The sequence below is a fragment of the Podarcis pityusensis genome, assembly GCF_964106645.2.
Source record: "Podarcis pityusensis genome assembly, chromosome: 1".
Lineage (NCBI taxonomy): Eukaryota > Metazoa > Chordata > Lepidosauria > Squamata > Lacertidae > Podarcis > Podarcis pityusensis.
The window spans coordinates 119688989-119703899 of record NC_138028.1 but is presented as its reverse complement, the minus strand read 5'-3'; the positions used below and the strand labels follow the sequence as shown (position 1 = coordinate 119703899).

General features: G+C 46.3%; 2 protein-coding genes across 2 annotated transcripts in view; both read left to right on the top strand.

The window, feature by feature from the left end:
* MYO3B (myosin IIIB) overlaps window positions 1-808 on the top strand; it is a 296654-nt gene extending 295846 nt beyond the window's left edge. The window contains exon 37 of the mRNA XM_080972245.1: window positions 168-808. The gene's annotated coding sequence lies outside the window, so the exon portion shown is untranslated. The remainder of the gene's footprint in view (window positions 1-167) is intronic.
* A 2732-nt stretch (window positions 809-3540) lies between these two features.
* SP5 (Sp5 transcription factor) lies at window positions 3541-7337 on the top strand. Its single transcript, XM_080998243.1, has 2 exons — window positions 3541-4575; window positions 5289-7337. Exons 1-2 carry the CDS (start codon window positions 4525-4527, stop codon window positions 6387-6389), a joined length of 1152 nt encoding a protein of 383 aa, XP_080854369.1. The 5' UTR covers window positions 3541-4524; the 3' UTR covers window positions 6390-7337.
* Window positions 7338-14911: the final 7574 nt, after the last annotated feature.

The following is a 14911-nucleotide window of genomic DNA, read 5'->3' as shown; positions in this document are numbered from 1 at the left end:
GAATATAAGTAAGAAACCTGTAAAAGCTACTGCTTAAAAAAAACAAACTCTGGAGAGTTTGAGCTTTTAGGGAAAGCACTGCATATGGATTTCCTGGCAGTACTCCAAATTCTCTTTGCTGAGTGACCTGGGAAAATTAACCACCTTTTTGCTCTCCTTCTCTCCAGGTTGCCTTTGTCCCCTTTTCCCTGTGGGGTAAAGAAGAAGAAAGTGGGTGGAGATGCCTCTTCAGGGAAGGGAACACCGCCAAGAAGCCTAAACCCATCACCTTCTGACTACTGCTGTCTCTAGGGAGACAGGTCAGTAGCTTTGCCTTGCTGCTGCCCTCTTATCCCACCCAGGCTGAGGCCACGACAACATGGGCTTCTAGATAACTTTGTCTTCTCTGTGGCCAAGTTGGAAACCCTCAACCTGCGGCTGCTGTTTACTTGTGGAGTATCCTAGACCGGAGAACAAGGAGTTAAGATTGCTCCCAGTCCTCTCCTGCATTTGCATCACAATCTTATATGTGTGTCTACTTGGAAGCCCTACTGAGTTCCACTGTCAAGTAAAGTATGCAGATGATCGCAAGTTCAGACTGCAAAGGTGTACACACTTAACTGGGACTTCCTTCGCAGTAGACATGCATAGGACTGCACTGTTACTTGTCTGGGCACTTGATGTTCTCTTAATTATTATTATTTTTTAATTCCTGCTGTGTCTCTTTTCCTGCTTTTGTGTAATGTTGAGCAAATATTTGGCCTTGATGTACCTGTGTATCTCCCAAAAACGGAAAACAAATTTGTGAAATAAATATATAGCACTGTGATCTTCTAAGGCCTTTAAAAAATAATTTTAAAAAGCAATTAATTTTGACCCTATTTAAGAGGAGTGTAATGCACTTATTTTCCAAAACTAACTGAACAGGCAGCAAATGATTGCCACCCTGAGGTATTCTGTCTCATTTGATTTGGTCCAAAGCCCAGACACCCACTTCACACACACACACCCAATACACACCAATTAATCCTATTTTACAAGGCTGTCCTATACATCTATGTACTAAGTCCCACTGACCTCAGTGGGTTTTATTTCTGAATAGGCAGGTATAGAATTGCACTGTAAGACTGCAAACTTATCCATACTTCCTTGGGAGTAAATCCCACTGAAACTGGTATGCTCACTTTGGAGGAAACAGATCATCTTTAGCTGTGCCTTTCTACAACATGGAATCCCGGTTTCATCCAAGCAACACCTGCAGCCAAAACTTCTCCAGAAGCCGTTTGAAGGACGCCCATTCATTCCATGATCATTCAGAAACATTGCGTGAGGCTGTTTAATTTCAGGGTTGTGGGTTCGAGCCCCAGGTTGGGTCAAAATGGTTCCTGCATTGCAGAGGGTTGAACTTAGATGACCCTCGTTGTCCCTTCCCACTCTGCAATTCTATAATATAGCAGACCCTCCAAGTGTCCCTATTTTCCAAGGACAGTACTGGATTTACAGAAAGCTGCTGCGGTTTCTGATTTGATCCCGGAATGTCCCACTTTTTCATCATCCCCATTTTCATCAGAGAAATGATGGAGGGTATGGAGTTATGTGAAGGGACGCGGGTGGCACTGTGGTCTAAACCACAGAGTGTAGGGCTTGCTGATTGGAAGGTTGGCAGTTTGAATCCCCGCGACAAGGTGAGCTCCCGTTGCTCGGTCCCTACTCCTGCCAACCTAGCAGTTTGAAAGCACGTCAAAGCGAAAGTAGATAAATAGGTACCGCTCTGGCGGGAAGGTAAACAGCGTTTCCGTATGCTGCTCTGGTTTCGCCAGAAGCGGCTTAGTCATGCTGGACACATGACCCAGAAAAACTGTCTGCAGACAAACCAGCCAGTAAAGCAAGATGAGCGCCTCAACCCCAGAGTCGTCTGTGACTGGACCTAACGGTCAGGGGGCCCTTTACCTTTATGGAGTTATGTGACCCCCAAACCAAGGAGATCAGTAGCTATACAACCTTTAGAAGACACCTGAAGGCAACCTTGTATAGGGAAGTTTTTATATGTCAGATGGGTGGGGTACAATTATAATTGAACAGGATGTCCCTATTTTCACCAGAGAAATGTTGGAGGGTATGATATAGGGCGTATAACTTTTCAAATACTAATACTGTGTTGTCTGGTTGCTGGGATTGTGGATAAAAGGCCTTTTTTTGCGCAGGAGGGCAGGCAGCATCGACCTCTCCTTTTCCTCTTCTCACGTCTGCCCGCATCTCCGGAGTATCGATTCCGATTAAGCAGTTACAAGTCACCAGGCAAGGATGGGCCGTGGCTGCCCCCGCTATGCGGTGGGTGCCTGCATTCGTCGTCAGGGAGGCGGAGGCCCGACGTGGTGGCTGGGTGGGGAGGGAGGGGGCTTCCCCTTCTCCCCGGGACTCCATATGAAGCCGTGGGAGAGGGGCTCGGCCCTTTAATCCCTTCAAAGGCACCGATGCGTTTGGAGGCCCTGCAAAACTCTTTGGAGAGGCCACGGGTTGTGTTTGTACGGGGAGGCCAGATAAAGATCTCTCTGTGCGGGGCGTTTTTTTTTATAAAAAAAATGGTTTCAGTGGCAACGCGAAGACAATGGCATCCAACCCGCTGCTGGGCGGGATCGGGTTACCTGTGGGGAAGTGGGAGAAAGGCCAGCTCGAGGGGGAGGCGCAGGGCCACGCGGACCCCCCACCACCGACCCACCCCTCCTTCCCTAGGAAGCCCGCCTTGGCACGTGGCCAAGCATCAGATGGATCTCCCCAGTCAAGGGATCTCCCTTGGGATCTCCCGAGGCCGGGTAGACCCAACAGCTCTCAAGCAGACGCCCAGGAAATTGCATACGACGGCCAAACTTTTGAAGGCCCCCCCTCCAAAAAAAAGCATTAGTGATTTTTAACTACTTCTCTCTCTCTCTGTGCGCCCGATCAGAAGTGTCAGGTTTTTAAGCGATCCAGGATCGAGTAGAGAAAAGGCAGCCCAAAATCACCACCAGGTTGCTTGTTCTGGGCTTCGTTTGCAGAGAGAGGCTGGAAAAGGCTTTGGAGCATCACTTCTTTCCTTGGCAAATATAAAGACAAGCGCGCTCAGGTTCTGAGAAAGTGTTTGGAAGAAGGGGCTCCGGAGGATTTGGCTGGGAATGGTTCGCAAGCTTATGCGCTTCTGTTTGCAGCCTTAACGCACCACCTAGGAAGCGCAAGACCCAGTGCTTCCAATGCAACTTTCAAATTGCGTTGCGTTTCACGTCGACTCCCCCGACGCTGCCGCAAGTCGTCCCCCCCCGGGTGTCCCAGGAGATGGTAAAGAGAAGGACCTGTAACTGAACGTGTTTCAGCTGAGGGTAGTACTATAAGAAACAGGTCTGTTAAAGTTTGGTCGGATTTCCTACTCTAAGAGCTGTTCAGAACTCAACTTATATTTTGGAGTTCTTGCAGACCACCAGAAACCACATCACCTGCACAGAAAATAGGGATTTCTTCCCCCCAAAGGTATTCATTAAACCAAATTCATACCACTGGGGTGGGGGGCGGGGAGAGAAAGAAAAAAAAACCCAACACTTTTGGTATCGCACTCCCAGTTTTTAACAAGTGGAGAAATCATGCTGTTTGCAGCATAACAAAGCGTTGGCGAAGCCCCGATTCCAGAAGAGCAAAGGAACGGGCGCAAAATGTGTTTGCTGATTGTTCCTGTTCTCGCTTGTATTCTCCAGAAAATCAGGCCCCACAAAGTGTAAGAACTTTTCCTGTCGGGCTCCGAGTTGCTGACGCGCTCAAAAGTTATTTACAAATAAGTGAACTTTAAGTCATTTGGTGACAATAAAACTATTGGCAAACGATATACAGTAGTCGAACAGGGAAACCCGGGGCTGATGTAACTGAAGATTACGAAGAAGTATTGTCCCTTTTAGGGCTCTGCTACAAATCCTTAATCTTAATATACTTTTTCTTTTCTTTTTTAAGGGATGGGAAGCTGGGGGTTGGGCGGGGTTGAGATGCAATGTCTTGCACGTCGAGTGAGAGGGGTCTCCAGGCGGTAAAGGACCCTTTGATCAAGAAAATCCAATTATTTGTGTATATACATTTCCCACATAGTGATTACTTCATTAATTGTCCCGCCTTTATCTCCTCCCTTCCCATCCCCCCTAATAATCAGCTCTTTTATCCAGACCAACAAACACACCATAGGAGCTTTGTGGATTCAAAGGATTTGCTTTCGCTTCTGAAAGAGCCGCTATTCTTTGATGATTGGGTAGCGGCAAACTTCAAAGCCATAAATCTTCCTTCTGACTGGCTGGCGGCCCAGCAAAGTCCTTATCAAATTCTTGGAGGTGATCCTGGCGCAGGCAGACAGTCCGCGGAGATCGCGCTGAGCCGGGGCTGCCTGCCTAGTGGAGGGGGGTGCAAAAGGCGAGGAAATCTGAAAGTGTGTGGGTGGGAGAAGGAAGGAAACTGGGCAGCTTTCCGGCTTCCCCCTGGCGACTCCATGCCGCGGCGTCGCCCCCCTGGCCTCGCCTGGCCCCGGACGCGGTAGCCATGGCCGCCGTGGCCGTCCTTCGGAACGACTCTCTGCAAGCGTTTCTCCAGGTCAGTCGCCCCGTCGAGCCGGGAGGTGGAAGGGAGGAGAAAGGGGTGCGTAAAAAGAAAGACCAAAAAAACTGGGCGCATCTTTTTGAACATCCAGGCACAAGGAGGCAGAGAGGAGGGAGGGGATGCCTTTGCTGGGGGACCCCCCCCCCCAAAGTTGAAGGGTCGCTGTGCGCCCCTTCTGGGGAACCGAGCTGTAAGGTGCTACTCCCATACCCGTTTGGGTTTATGATGCTGATGAAGTAGAAATGTTGAGAGGCTTCTGGGTTGGCGAGGAAACTTCTTGGCTTGGGAATACGCGCCTAGCGCTCGCTCGAGGGACTGGCTGCCCTGGAATCGGCAGAGAGAAACTTTTTCTCTCTCCGGTTACAGCCAAGTTTCGCAAGGAGGGCAAAACTGGAGTGGACGGGGGAAGGGTTAGGGTTGCTTCCTCGCTGCGAGAAGCTGCACCCCCGGGGTGGCATCGGTTTAATAGGGGAGGAAGTGGGGTCGCAGCGTTTGGCGGGGGGCTGATCGAGGCAGACTCCAGCCCGCCCCCTCTCTGAAGTTTCCTGGGAAACTTCCCCGCCCACGTGCTGGGCAGCCGTTGCTGAACTCCTAGCAGCGAACTTTGGGGGAGAGGCCGCTGGGGAGCCAAAAGGCGGCCGGTGCCCGCTTGTTGGTGGGCGGGGAGGCAGCTGGGCGACGGGCGACTAACGACGTGTCTCCCGCAGGACCGCACTCCGAGCGCCTCCCCCGACGTGGCCAAGCACTCGCCGCTGGCTTTACTGGCCGCCACCTGTAGCCGCATCGGGCAGCCCGGCGCATCGGGCCCGCCGTCGGACTTCCTGCAGGTGTCCTACGAGGCCAGCTTGGGCTCTCCGTCCAGGATCTTCCACCCGTGGAGCAGCGACATGCCGGCGCACTCGCCGGGCGGCCTGCCGCCGCCGCCCAGCCTGGGCCTCACCCCGCAGCCGGCCTTCGGCAGCGCCCACGAGCTGCCGCTGACGCCGCCGGCCGACCCGTCGTACCCGTACGAGTTCTCGCCCGTCAAGATGCTGCCGCCGCCGCCGCCGCCGTCCATGGGCGCGCTGTCGTCCAGCTGCGCTCCGCCGCCCGCCGCCTATGTGCCCTACGCCGCCCAAGCGGCCCTGCCGCCGGGCTACTCCAACCTGCTGGCCCCGCCGCCGCCAGCGCCCCAGCTCTCGCCGGCGCCCGAGGACATCCCTTGGTGGAGCATCCAGCAGGCGGCGCCCGGCGCGGGCGGCTGCGCGCACCGCTTCGCGGGAAACCTGCAGCGCGGCCTGGTCTTGGCGCCGTCGGAGCTGGCGCAGTACCAGACGCAGCTAGCCGCGCTGCTGCACCCCAAGGCGCCCCTGGCGGCCACGGCCAGGAGGTGCCGGCGCTGCCGCTGCCCCAACTGCCAGGCGGCGGCGGCCGGAGGTGGAGGCGGAGGCCCCGACGGGGCGCCCTCCTCCGAGCCGGGCAAGAAGAAGCAGCACGTGTGCCACATCCCCGGCTGCGGGAAGGTGTACGGCAAGACGTCGCACCTCAAGGCGCACCTGCGCTGGCACACGGGCGAGCGGCCCTTCGTCTGCAACTGGCTCTTCTGCGGCAAGAGCTTCACGCGCTCCGACGAGCTGCAGAGGCACCTGCGGACTCACACCGGCGAGAAGCGCTTCGGCTGCGCCGAGTGCGGCAAGCGCTTCATGCGCAGCGACCACCTGGCCAAGCACGTCAAGACGCACCAGAACAAGCGCCTCAAGGCCGCCGCCGCGCCGGGACACGGACACGCGTGTGCCACCGTCAAAAGGGAGGAGCCCAGGGACATGTAACCTGCGCCTGAGCTGCCCTCCCACGCCCGCTCCCTGGGTTAAAAGCTGGGCCACCAGGCGCCCTGGCCTGCGCCTGGGGTTCCCTCTCCAGATCCACCTTGCAGATCTTAGAGGCCTGGGAGAGTCTGGGGAACTCCACTTTTGCAGAGGTTTCTGGGAGGAGGACTTGAACCCAGGACCCACCCTTGAAAGTCTGGGCGGCCTGGAAAAGGGGGGGGGGACAAAAACACCTCCTTTGAACATAGCTGCCTGTATTCCGTGAGCTTGGAGCAGTTGTTGGTGCATCATCTCATATCGGAATCGAGGCCCATGTGACGTTGCTGGCTACGGGATCCCAGGCCTCAGGGGACTAGATGCAGGATGTGATCCTTGCCTTGGGAGCAGAAGTGGTCAGGTGAATCCTGGCTCTCATCTTAACAAGATTTGGAACTCTGGGGGTCGGAGATGTCCGTTTACGTCAACCCGCCCTGTGGATTTATTTGATTTCTACGTTTTTGCTCCTGGTACTCCCAAGATCGATCACCTGTGAGGATCCCCCCCAAAGGATCAGGACTTACAGTGCCAACTGTTTGCAACAGTTCCTCGGACTAGAGGGCATAACCTCAGACACACACACACACCCAAAATACCATTTTGGAAACATCTGGTCATAGTGGGATGGATTACGGTTTTAAATAAAAATAAACTGCAGCGTTAGCCTGTCCATGGAGGCCCTGGCTCCTTTCATTATTATAATTTTATGCCTTTCTTCGGGGGAAAGGCCAGCCTTTTGTGTACAGCTTATTTAATAGCTTTGTTTGAATTTAAAAAATGTTTTCCCCCCTCCCCCTCCTTGTTCTTGGCTCCATGTGGGGGCTATAGCATGAGATGTGTCTGTAAAGCAACCTGCAACTGCAGTGTGATAATAAATACATTAACTCTGGGGTCATATGGAGAAGACCCAACTGAGTTTGTTTCATTTGATCTTTTTTTTTTTGTTTCGTTTCTGTTTTAAGGGGTTTTTCGGCCCAAACAAACAAATCCTCTTTTATTTGGTCAACACTCCCCGGAGTAATTTGTATCTCGTTATTCGATTTTCCCAGCTTTTGCAACTGATCCCTCGCATTTCCCCGTTGTGATCGGGGTGAAGGGTAGGGCTTGACTTCCTTGTGGCTCCATTCATTATTTCTGGAATCTCTCACTGAACAGAGATTATAACATTCAAATAGAGCAGGAGAGGACGATGTCTGTTAGTTGCATCTAGCAATAAAAGCAAGAGTTGTAGTATTCCAGAAAGGAGAAACATGCAAACTATGATCACAGTCGTTTCTTTAGAAAAAGTGTACACAAGGGCTGCAATCCTATATAAACTTAACCTGAGAGTAAACTCCACTCAGTGTGGTTTACTTCTGAGTAGATGTGCATGGAATTTCTCTGTCCGTCTTATTAAAACAGGACTTCTATGGGAACTATCAAACAAAAGTTTTTTTTGGTATCTTTAACCTTCATTGAATTTGGTGGGACTTGGATTTCAGATTGAGAATGCTCAATAATGTTTACAACCTGCATATGACTACTGGATGTGTGCAAAAGAGCACATAGCAGTTTGCCAAACACCTATTTCATCAATTTCGTGTGTCTTTTAGGTTTCGCCTACTAATACCACTGTTCACATTTCATTGCTATACAGACAAACCATTCAATTCATTGGGGCATCTGAATAGATACATAGAGGATTGATGTCTTAGTGTGGTCCTTCAGAAACAAGCCCTTTTGGGTTCAGTGGGACTTAACTCCCAGATAAGTGTGTGATAAAGTATTGCAGCATCAACCTCTTTTAAAGGCTGCATGTTTTATTTCTGCATTCTAAACATTTATCAAAGAAGTGATGCTGTGAAATGTGTTAGCTCACTGGCAGAACTGAATTCTGTGTATTTGCAGAAATATAAATACTGTACAACACTAACATTCCATATTCTTGAAAAAATACTTTGTCGGCTACCCTCTAAAATTAAGAATTTGCTGCAATTACATGCATACTCATTTATAACTGAGGGTAATCCACGCTGAGTTTTCTGAAACAATTATTTGCATCATTAACTTTATAGTTGATTTGTACTGTACTTTGGAAAGTTTTACTGATACAAACTTTAAAGTGAATCGTTTTAGGGTTGGACCGTTATTAGAAATTTCCACCTGAAGTGGACCTATGTAACTGTAATTTAATATATGTTTTTAAATCTAAATTATGTGGTCACATTTTAAGGGTCAGTATGAAGCAGGATTGATGGTCTACCCCAAGTTATGAATTGGAAGCAGCAATCGATTCAAACAACTTATCAGGAATACTGTTGTCAAATCGAGTTTCTGGATTTGCATTTATTTGCAACTGCACATCTTAAAAATTGCATTCTATAGATGTAGTTAGTGATTATAACTTTTACAGATCTGCTTTCAGGGATTAATTATTAAGTAATTGAACCACAGCAATATAGTTTATGCACAACATGAGATTTAATAGGAAGTTGGAAATGCAGTCTGTTTAAGCTTATGGAAGTTAACCTTGAAAAAAATGGGTGATCAAAAAATGGAATAGGCAACAAAAATGCCTTCAGCTGAGCTGTTGGTGGGTGTCGCTCTGCTTGGAATTTAAGATTTCCCCCTTTCTAGTATGTGCATCAGGTTAACTGGGTAATTTCAGATTATTTTATAGCATTGCCTTCCAAGGAATTATTGTTATCATCTCAGATGCAGGTGTATTTTAGATGAAGCAAGGTTGTGAGTCAGGTATTTATTCAAACTCTCTTAAGAAATCCTTTTTCTTTTGTGCAGTTTGATCTTTCCTTTTAGGGTGTAAAATACCAGTGCACCAATCCTAAACAGGTCAGTGAGAGTGATTTTCAAGCAGACATGTTTCGGATTGTGTTATAAATAACAATTGATTTAATTAGAAATCTATCGGGAAAGCAGTAAACTGGATTCCTATTCCAATTATAAGTACTTGTATTTTTTTATGATAGCAGACATAGAAAAGATGATGCATCACTTAAAGAGATAATGCAGTATTTTTTGTAAATTAAAAAATAAAGAGTAGGAGAAATATGTGGACTAGAGGCCTCAATATTTCTGATTCTATAGTAGAAGATTAATTAGATTAGCTGTACTGTTGGACAGTTGCCCTTTTCAATCCAAGTAATTTGATACAATTCTTCTGTGTAATCAAACAAAAATAAAATAGGTCAATTAGCTAGTACCATAGCTGTTCCTAATCTGACTATACAGTAAAGGGTGGATTGCAATTGGATTAAAAATTTGGTTTGATTGATTTGTGATTGATTAACTGATCAATTTTCAAAGCTGATGGGGAACAGAACCATTTTTTTATATATAATATAGTCAAATTGTGATACTCCGTTTCTGTTCACTTGTCATAATTAGTTTATATGGATCTAAGGTAACAATTCTTAATGCATGCACTAGGGATTAGACCCCATTATTTCTGAGTAAACATGCATTGAATTGTGCAGTGCTGGAAATCACTCATTAGTGACATGATCCAGCCCCAAATGAACCACATTTAAAACTTTCTGTTTTTAACGAGGAAGTTTGAAGAACATCCTTAAGCATTTAAGTATGGGCTTAGGTGTGTGAAGATGGATTGTACACCAATTTTTTAAAATATACAGTACTATGTGAATATAAAATATAAATTCTCCAGTTCTTGTACAACTGAATTGGGGGTTTTTGGTAACTGGATTACATGCAAATTGTTGTCCTCTTTAGTTTATGATTAGAAACCAGGCAATGTAGTAAGATCTGTGTCAACAATGGGTTCCTCAAAAGGTGTACTGGTACACTTTAAAAAAATGCAGTTTACAGACTTGAAACCTGAACTAAATGGTACATCTGAAAATGACATATATTTTGTAGTTACTTTCATACTGTATTCAGTCAAGTCTTTAATAGAACAACAAACAAAGTGTTGGGATTGTTTTATATGTCCTGATTATAATTGAAATCACTGTACAGACCTGGATTACACATCCACAAAAGTTGTAGATCACCTTCCAGCTAAAGACTTTTAGAAGTTCATTCCTATGCATGTTTATTCAGCTGTAAGTCCAATGAATACAATGGCCAGGTTTACACATACAGTAATGCTAAACCATAGCTTATTAAACCATGGCTTAGTGTTATGCATAAACCCAACCTGCAGTTTAATTACAGTTTTATTAAGTATGGTTATAGGTCACACATAAAGCAAGGCTTGCAGTGGGCTTATAAAACTTGGTTAAGATTAACCATGGCCTAGTGTTAATGTGTGAACACAGACCACCTCCTTAATAGTGATTAAGGAGCCATCATCACCTAAAAGCTACAAAGATGCAAGTGAAAAGTGACTCTTCCTGGCTTGTGTTTTCTTTAAAGGGGGATGTTGCAATAAACCAAGGTTTACGTGATCATCTGCCATATGCCTAAATATGTAACTATGGTTTGTTTAAAAATGACTAATGTTAAAACATGAGCTAGCCTCATGTGCAAACCAGGTGATAGAGAATCAAGCTTGGAACTGCATTCTCATTGAAACCAGTGTAAGAAGTTAGTCACAAGAAACTTAGAAATGATTCTTGGCAATAGGATAATCACCACTATCTTTTCATAGAATCATAGAGTTGGAAGAGGCCACAAGGGCCATCGAGTCCAACCCCCTGCCAAGCAGGAAACACCATCAGAGCACTCCTGACATATGGTTGTCAAGCCTCTGCTTAAAGACCTCCAAAGAAGGAGACTCCACCACACTCCTTGGCAGCAAATTCCACTCTCGAACAGCTCTTACTGTCAGGAAGTTCTTCCTAATGTTTAGGTGGAATCTTCTTTCTTGTAGTTTGGATCCATTGCTCCGTGTCCACTTCTCTGGAGCAGCAGAAAACAACCTTTCTCCCTCCTCTATGTGACATCCTTTTATATATTTGAACATGGCTATCATATCACCCCTTAACCTCCTCTTCTCCAGGCTAAACATGCCCAGCTCCCTTAGCCGTTCCTGGAACGTGTCCAGAGGAGGGCAACCAAAATGGTCAGTTTGTCAGTGTCCTTCTTGAACTGTGGTGCCCAGAACTGGACACAGTACTCCAGGTGAGGTCTGACCAGAGCAGAATACAGTGACACTATTACTTCCCTTGATCTAGATGCTATACTCCTATTGATGCAGCCCAGAATTGCATTGGCTTTTTTAGCTGCCGCGTCACACTGTTGGCTCATGTCAAGTTTGTGGTCAACCAAGACTCCTAGATCCTTTTCACATGTACTGCTCTCAAGCCAGGTGTCCCCCATCTTGTATTTGTGCCTCTCATTTTTTTTGCCCAAGTGCAATACTTTACATTTCTCCCTGTTAAAATTCATCTTGTTTGTTTTTGCCCAGTTCTCTAATCTGTCAAGGTCATTTTGAAATGTGATCCTGTCCTCTGGGGTGTTAGCCACCCCTCCCAGTTTGGTGTCATCTGCAAATTTGATCAGGATGCCCTTGAGTCCATCATCCAAGTCGTTGATAAAGATGTTGAATAAGACCGGGCCCAAGACAGAACCCTGTAGCACCCCACTAGTCACTCTTCTCCAGGATGAAGAGGAACCATTGATGAGCACCCTTTGGGTTCGGTCAGTCAGCCAGTTACAAATCCACTGAGTGGTAGCATAGTCAAGACCGCATTTTACCAGCTTCTTTACAAGAATATCATGGGGCACCTTGTCGAATGCCTTGCTGAAATCAAGGTAGGCTACATCCACTGCGTTCCCTTCATCTACCAGGCTTGTAATTCTGTCAAAAAACGAGATCAGGTTAGTCTGACATGACTTATTTTTCAGAAATCCATGCTGACTATTGGTGATCACAGCATTCCTTTCTAGGTGCTCACAGACTGTTTGCTTAATGATCTGCTCCAGAATCTTCCCTGGTATTGATGTCAGACTGACTGGGCGGTAATTATTTGGGTCCTCTCTTTTCCCCTTTTTGAAAATAGGGACAACATTTGCCCTCCTCCAGTCTGCCGGGACTTCACCTGTTCTCCAGGAATTCTCAAAGATGACTGCCAGTGGTTCTGAGATCACATCTGCCAGTTCTTTTAATACTCTTGGATGCAGTTCATCTGGCCCTGGAGACTTGAATACATCTAAACTAGCCAAGTATTCTTGTACTATCTCCTTAGTTATTCTGGGCTGTGTTTCCTTTGCTGAATCATTTGCTCCAAATTCTTCAGGTCGGGCATTGTTTTCTTTATCGGAGAAGACTGAGGCAAAGAAGGCATTGAGGAGTTCAGCCCTTTCTGTGTCCCCTGTTTGCATTTCACCATCTTCTCCTCTGAGTGACCCCACTGTTTCTTTGTTCTTCCTTTTGCTACGGACATACCCATAAAAGCCTTTTTTGTTGCTTTTAACCTCTCTAGCAAGCCTGAGTTCATTCTGTGCTTTAGCTTTTCTGACTTTGTGTCTACACGTGCTGGCTATTTGTTTGAATTCCTCTTTGGTGGTTTCCCCCCTTTTCCATTTTTTGTACACATCCTTTTTAAATCTTAACTCAGTTAAAAGTTCTTTAGATAGCCACCCTGGCTTCTTTAGGCACCTTCCATGTTTCCGTCTCATTGGTATTGCCTGACGTTGTGCTTTTACTATCTCCCTCTTAACAAACTCCCAGCCATCATGAACTCCCTTTCCTTTTAGTATTACTGTCCATGGGATCTCACCCAGCACTTCCCTAAGTTTTATGAAGTCAGCTTTCTTAAAGTCAAGAAATTGAGTCCTAGTATGCTTGGCTGCTCCTTTCCGCTGTATAGTAAACTTCAGAAGAGCATGATCACTCGCGCCTAATGATCCTTCCACTTCTACCCCACTAACCAGGTCATCAACACTGGTTAGGACCAGATCTAAAATGGCTGTTCCTCTTGTTGCTTCTCCCACTTTCTGGACAATGAAGTTGTCTGCAAGGCCAGTGAGGAATCTGTTTGACCTTATGCTCTTGGCTGAGTTTGACATCCAACAAATATCCGGGTAATTGAAGTCCCCCATTACTACTATCTCCCTTCTTTTGCATGCTTGGCCATCTGTTCCAGGAAGGCATCATCTATGTCCTCCGTTTGGCTTGGGGATCTATAGTAAACTCCCACAATGAGGTCACTCTTATTCTTCTCTCCCTTAATTTTGACCCAAATGCTCTCACTTTGGCTTTGAGGTTCGAAATCTTGGATCTCTTCACAGGTATACACATCCCTGACATATAACGCCACTCCTCCTCCTTTCTTGTCTGGTCTGTTTCTCTGAAATAGATTGTATCCCTCCATTATTACATTCCAATCGTGGGACTTATCCCACCAGGTTTCAGTGATGCCTATTATGTCATATTTAGTTTGCTGTACCAAGAGCTCAAGCTCATCTTGTTTATTTCCCATGCTTTGCGCATTAGTGTACAGACATTGAAGTCCATTAATCATTCCCCCGTGTCTCTTATTTAAGGATTTTTTCCTTTTGCAGGATCCAAGCCTGTAGTATACTTCAGATGCTTCATATCTCTCCATCCTCCCTTTTTTATATACCACAGCAACACTGGTGCTGAATGTGTATACACTTTGTATTTTAGAACTGCAGTGAGTTTACAGTGTAGATCAATAAATACGCACCTTTGAAATGGGCACATTATTCCAAGGAGTTCAGTATTTCTGTTTTGGGCTCAGCCCAGAAAAAGTTAGACACACATTCCAGCAAATCTGGGTGGCTTGACTTCTAAGGCCTTCTAAATGTTGAGACTCAACTTCCATCAGTCCCTGCCACCATGGCTGATGGTTGGAGATGATGGAAGTTATACTCAGCAACGTCTGAAGGGCCAAAAGTTACCCACTCCCTTAGTAAATATTTAAAGCTACAACCCTAAGCCTTCTTACTGGAAAGTAAGTCCCACTTAATGTAATGATACTTATTTCTAAGTAAATTCGGATAGGATAAGGCTGCCAAGTGGTATTGATTTCAGTAGTATTGGGGGGTGTCTAACTTTGTTGGAACAAAAAGGGCCTATACATATATTTTCTGCTTGCTTTTATGCAATTGAAATTCAGATCTCCTAGCTGTCTTTTCTTGCTTCAACTTGCTTCAAGGTAGGAAATGCAACCAACATCATTGGATATAGAACTGCTAGCTTCAGGGGAACAATCCAATTCTCAATTTGGCACACAGCAAAGGAAAGATGATAAAGAATCGAGCTAAAGAATGAAGCCGGCAGTGAGAACTGCCAATCCATCAATATGAGCAATATGCATTGATAATATGAAATGTAACGCCATGTATTGAGACCATTCCAAAGGGAATCATGTTTCTGGTGTGACGTTGCCAAAAACAAGCAGGCCGCTAAATGATTCTCTTATGTTGCTTTCATACTAGTAATCACCACAATATCAGCACCAGTAAATCCAGTATTAATTGGAATGATTCCTAAAATTGAATTAGGAGTGAAATCAATGTTTTGTGAAACCCTCAACTAAACAAGGCCTTTTGTCTTTGCA

Bases quoted from the DNA above. Each gene is read 5' to 3' on its own strand.
- SP5 (XM_080998243.1), top strand. From the start codon at position 4,525: ATGGCCGCCGTGGCCGTCCTTCGGAACGACTCTCTGCAAGCGTTTCTC. The intron at 4,576-5,288 runs GTCAGTCGCCCC...TGTCTCCCGCAG, and splicing joins CTCTGCAAGCGTTTCTCCAG to GACCGCACTCCGAGCGCCTC.